At 43.4% G+C, this 5,754-nt stretch overlaps 1 protein-coding gene across 1 annotated transcript; it reads right to left on the bottom strand.

The window, feature by feature from the left end:
• Positions 1 to 301: 301 nt before the first annotated feature.
• Positions 302 to 5,754, bottom strand: c1ql3a (complement component 1, q subcomponent-like 3a). The gene is made up of 2 exons (XM_033985943.1): positions 5,134 to 5,754; positions 302 to 481 (listed from the first exon to the last, which is right to left on the bottom strand). The coding sequence occupies exons 1-2, from the start codon at positions 5,728 to 5,730 to the stop codon at positions 302 to 304; spliced, it is 777 nt and encodes a 258-aa protein (XP_033841834.1). The 5' UTR covers positions 5,731 to 5,754.

The following is a 5,754-nucleotide window of genomic DNA, read 5'->3' on the forward strand; positions in this document are numbered from 1 at the left end:
AGCAGGTGTAGCTGATGACAGGGAATGCAGGCGTTGACCTCAGTTAGTGCAGATGATGACCTCAGTGGTGTAGATGATGATCTCTGACGGAGCAGATGATGACCTCAGCAGGTGTAGATGATAACATCAGGGGTGCAGATGATGAACTCAAATGGTTCAGAAGATGGCCACAGATGGTACAGATGAAGAACCCAGCAGATGCAGAAGATAACCACAGATAATGCAGAAGAGGACCACAGTCGGGATAGATGATGACTTCTTTAGGTGCAGATGATGGCTTCACTTAGCATTGATGAAGACCTCAGTCAGCATAGATGATGAACCCAGAGAAGGTGCTGTACTTGTTGTTGTTTCCTCCGTGGGCCTTCCCTCCATCCAGTTTGATGTAAACCTCGTCTCCTGGCTCCAGGTGCAGCACCACCGAGTTACTGGCATAGTCATAGTTCTGGTCAGCATCCTGCGCGATGGCACTGGCCCGCACCTGCACACAGAATGGTTCAAATGAGGCTTCAGAGATATGCTAGTAAGTTGTTCAGGTTCATCCACACATCACTGAAACCTTACCAAAAAACACATATCCTCCAGACCGCTCCCCTCCTCCGCTCACTCTTCCTTTTAGTCCTCTAGATCCCACACCTCCTCCCCCTCATTCTCCCTCACTCTCTCCTTTACTCCTCCAGACCCGGACCCTTCTCCCCTCACTCTCCCCTTTAGTTCTCCAGACCCCACGCTCCTCCCCTTCACTCTCTCCTTTAGTCCTCGAAACATTCCACCCCTCTTCCCCCGTCTCTCTACCTTTTAGTCCTCCAGATTAAAGGAGCACATCCCAACCATTCCAGAAACGCCTCCACCAACAGCACATTTATCAATTTGGAATGGCTTTCGCTGAACGTGAGCGGAACATCATGACAAATATTTCAATCTGATCTGATGGTCAAAGTGTGACAGCAGAATAAGGCAAAAAGTCCAACAAAAAGTTACATGCGGTTGAGAGAAGAGCACAGACGTCTTTCCCTGCATGAAAACATGCATGTTTTTCACAAACTAAATAGTAACGTGAGTTTGTGAAGTCACAAATCTAACAAATTAGTCTTAAGTCTCGCTTGGTACCACCTTGGAGCTGATGTGTTTGGTGCGGCTCCCTACAGTCGAGTTGCATTTCCATGCCTTGCGCACGGCTCTGGATCCAGGAGCAGGGTTCTGTTACGTGAGAGACTGATGTTGCCTAAACATTACAAAAGTCTTCTTAATAATTAAAATCAAATGTTATTCGACTTATATTCATAATCATAAGCCAATTTCAGCAATTCACAAAAAGATGTTTAATTTGTGGCACTGTGAGACATGGCTGAAGCTCTCGTGAACACAACATTGCTTTTGATTTATCGTCAGTCAATCATTTTTATACGTTTATTTTACTTCCCTGTGACTCTCTTTATGTAATGCATTGGGTTTGGTTGGATGTATTACGCACTGTAAATATTATATTTTTGTTCTTTATACACAAATTCTGGGCATTGATAAAAAGGAAACATCTTTTGCAATCGTGCTTTGTTTTGCAACGCATATCGGCTCAACATATAAAAAACACATAACTGGAAATACCGCATCAAGTCAACGTTTGGTGAGATATTATTTTTTGGTTATATCTGCTTTTTGCCATCTTGAGTCTGCATTCTCTCTTGTCCAATCATCTTGTTTCTGTAGCCACGCCTTAGCTAAAGCAATCCGTACCATGCTGGCCCTCTCTGATAGCTAGTGCCCTGCAGGGTCCACTTCAGATGGGGCAGTATGGTTCACTTTAGACACTGGAGACACTTAATTAACTAATTTACTAAGCTAGTTAATTAACAGCAGCTATCTCAGCGCCTCCTATACGTGATGTCACCAGCAGCTCATTGTGTTCATGGTCCAGAAATGTCACTGCTGCCTTCAGATGCTGCTCTGGCCTGCTGGTCCTGCATCCTCTGCTCCTTCACTGTCTACTATCCCTTCATTACGTCTAACCAAAATAAATACTTTTATCTTGTTGTGAGATGGTCTTGGCTAAGGGAGATCCAGGGAGCCAGGGTTGATTCCCTAAAATGGATTAAAACCTAAAGCAAGATCCTGCACTGGACTTCCATGCTGGTGGTTACCCACTGCTCCTGACAGCTTGCCCCAGCAGCACTGGAAGAATGGGTCAAATGGAAAGGGCACATTTCAGCTGCAGAATAAAATCACAGGATTTTTGACAGTAAACTAATGAGATTATAATAGATTATTGAGGAGTTTTGTTGATCTGAAGGAGCACCTCTGCGTCAGTGTTGAGGAGCGGTGTAACAGAAAGTTTGGAGCTCTGCAGATATATGCAACAATAACTTTAGTCCAATATTACAAATTGCCAAGTGTTACATTTTACAACAGTGTAAAAAGTATGGTAACAGATAAAACCTGTTACCATACCATACTACACGAGCAGATGTCCTCAAACTCACAGTTAGTAGTTAATCTGCTGCTTTATTTCTTTGTCAAAGGCCTTTGTTCTGTGCTGATGGCACAGGTGGTAAGACAATGGACATGAGCTTTGGGATCTGGGGTTTAAATCCCACTTGGCACATCAGAATCAGAAGACTTTTATTGCTATTGTTTGTGAACGCAAACTAGGAACTTACTTTGGTGATAAAGTGCAACATAAAACATACTGAATAAATACAAATACAAATAAGGGCATGCACAAAGTTATAAAAAGATATGCTTAAAAAAATAAAATACTTATAAGTAGAAAATATATACAACAGCAGCATCAGAACAACAGTGCAAACATGACTTATTAAAGTGACCGGTATTATAAAGTGTCCAGTTTTGTGCAAATATTATAAAGTGTTCATGAGACAAACAGCAGAGGGGAAGAAACTGTTCTTATGGCGAGAGGTTCTGGTCCCAATGGACCGTAGCCTCCTGCCAGAGGGAAGTGGCTCAAATAGTCCATGTCCAGGGTGAGAAGTTTCAGCTGCTATACGGCCTGCTCGCCCCCGAGTGTGCTTGAATCTTGCAAGTTTTACTATCCAGCATGCCAGTTGAACTTGATTGTGTGAGTACAGAAACCTACTCCAAACAAAAGCTTTGAAAATTCGTGTATTCTTCATTTGAGTTTGACACTTGTGCTGTAGTGGTTACATGGTCTGGGAAACCTGAGGTCGCAGGTTTGAGACGAGACTCTGGCACTTCGACTTTATCACTGTCCACAGTCTCTCACACGTGTCTAGTTTGTTTGAATTTCTGTTCCTACAACAGCACTTCACCCATCAATGTTTTGTCACAGTCAAATTAAATTTAAAATGAACACAACCTCAAGAGAAAAAAAATCTAAAGATAAATATTCTAAACTACAAAAAATTTGCAGTTTCTATAAATGCACTTTCTTTTCACACCTTCCCCCTGCTGTTTGTTTCAAACCCATCTCCACCGCAGCAGCAGAACCAAAGTTCAGCTGTTCTCATCCAGACCAAAGTTCAGCTGGCAGTTGGCACTATGTAATTTTTCTAGTGGAGGGTCCTGTTTGTGGAGATGATATTACTGCTTTATCTGGAATTTTTCACAGTATGGCATTTAAACTAATCTGTCTCCATGGAGAAAAGCAAGAGTCATCACCATGCAAGTTACAGGTCAGATCTGTGGAGTGGCGACTCCATTCACAGTAATAATGTATATTTTGCAAAGCATCTTGAGCACTAAAACAAATGTAATTGAATATATGTAAAATAATTCAGTGGAATTCTCAAGGCAAAGCAATAAAATCTCCATGAAAACAAGCTTGTGACAGACCCTCTACCAGAAAAGTGACATAGCGCACCTTTAAAAAAAAAATTTTTTTTTAAGCATTTGTTTTTTGCAGCTTGTCCAGAAAAATATTTTGTTAACTTTTATCTATAAAATAAAAGCTGAGAGAATGCACCATATCTTCAATAACCAGTCGCCCCCATCAGCTCCGTCAAACATGGCCCCAAAGGCTACGGCTAGGAATCAAAACCATTTTAATAGTCACATTGTAGGCAAAAATATAATAATAATTCAAGTAATTAAAAATTTAAAAATCATAAAATTATGATTTTCAGTATTTCATTTAGCTCTTATCTGCTCATTTGTGTTTGTGAAATTAGTCAAATAGGTAATTCTAATAACTACTAAGTTAATACTAAAATGGCTTGAAAAGATGAACTCATTCGAAATTCTGGTGAGTGACTTTGAAAAAGTGTTTAATGTGTTTCATAGTTTGCATTGATCTCCTATAAATATTTCTATATATTCTAGTATAGACATATGTGATTGAAAGTGGTCTCTGAATCTTTGGCTTTACAATGTTGATCTGAAAATAAAATAACTTGGATTTTACATTTTTGCATTGTGCTAATAATAATAATAAATTTGCGTGCTGTCTGTTTCAGCCCACATGAAAGTGCCTTTGCTGAAAGTGTGTGTGAGGGTCTGGGCAAAGACGGCTCTACTTTTTTAGAGTTGTTTTTTTTTTTTTTTTTTTTGTGCAATATTGAAAAAATAAATAAATAATAATAATAATAAGTTCACCTGATCTCTTACTGAATTAAATCATAACTGTGTTAAGATGTGTGTTTCGGCCACATATTACGCATCATCTTTTGGGGTCTCTTCTGCACTAAAGGAGGTACGCTCTTTGGACTCAAGAAGAAAAGAAAGCTGCTGTCAGAAAATTTAAGTTATTCTGAAATCATGGAATCATGTGCCTCTAATAATTGTAGGATTTTATTTTCATCTGAATCAGTGTACATTTTTGTGGACCCTGATGGATGGGTGATGAATAAAAAGTGTTATGTAAACAAGACCATCTCATACCACAGATTTCAGAATACATGCTGAAGAAAAGCATGTATTCTTCAGCGTGTGTTCGCCAAATACGCACCAGAAAGGCAAGACACGGTGCGTATTTGGCACAGCCTGTCCGCGCGCTGCGTACTGCCTCTCTGCTCTGAACCCGGCCCCCACACTGTTCTTTCCCCTGTCCTCGTACTATCCTGCCAATACAAAGTCCTGTCCCCACATGTCCTGTCTCGCACTGTCCTGTTCACGCGCACTACTTGTCCGGTGTCCCCGCGCTGCTCCGTCTGCGCGTCTCACCTGGTTGTTCTTGCACAGGTCCGCCCACATGCTCGTGCCGTCCCCGCCGCGCATCAGCACGTGGTAGGTGAAGTAGTAGATTCCCGGGATGGAGCAGGTGAACTTGCCGCTGGTTGGGTCATAGTGGTTGCCCAGATTCGTCACCACGTCGTCGAACTTGAGCAGCTCGTATCCCTCGTGCTGCTTCTTGAGCCCCGCGTAAAAGGCGATCTTGGGCACGGTGCTGTAGGTGGCGGCGCTGATGGCCCCCGTGGAGCTGGGGCCAGGGGGTCCTGGAAGTCCCGGGGGCCCCGCTCTGCCCGGTTCTCCTCGCTCTCCAGGTGGTCCCGGAGGACCTGGTGCGCCCGGCTCACCCGGTGGACCCCTGGAGCCGATTTTCCCCGGACGTCCCGGCTCTCCTTTCGGACCCTGGATGAAGGTGGGTAAAGACTGGACCAGCGCATTCTCCGGGAGCGCGTGCGCTGGAGCGGTGCTGCTCGGAGAGCGCGTGCCGTACGGGTCACACACCATGCGGCAGCTGCCCAGCATCTCATAATGCGCCGCTCCGCCCGCGCTGTTCACCAACACCGGGATCAACACCACCAGCACCAGCACCATCACCACCCCCAACACTCCCGCCGC

This window comes from Periophthalmus magnuspinnatus, chromosome 20 (assembly GCF_009829125.3).
Source record: "Periophthalmus magnuspinnatus isolate fPerMag1 chromosome 20, fPerMag1.2.pri, whole genome shotgun sequence".
Taxonomy (NCBI): Eukaryota; Metazoa; Chordata; class Actinopteri; order Gobiiformes; family Gobiidae; genus Periophthalmus; species Periophthalmus magnuspinnatus.

Bases quoted from the DNA above. Each gene is read 5' to 3' on its own strand.
- c1ql3a (XM_033985943.1), bottom strand. From the start codon at position 5,730: ATGGTGCTGGTGCTGGTGGTGTTGATCCCGGTGTTGGTGAACAGCGCG. The intron at 482-5,133 runs GTGAGACGCGCA...TTCTGTGTGCAG, and splicing joins ACCTGTGCAAGAACAACCAG to GTGCGGGCCAGTGCCATCGC.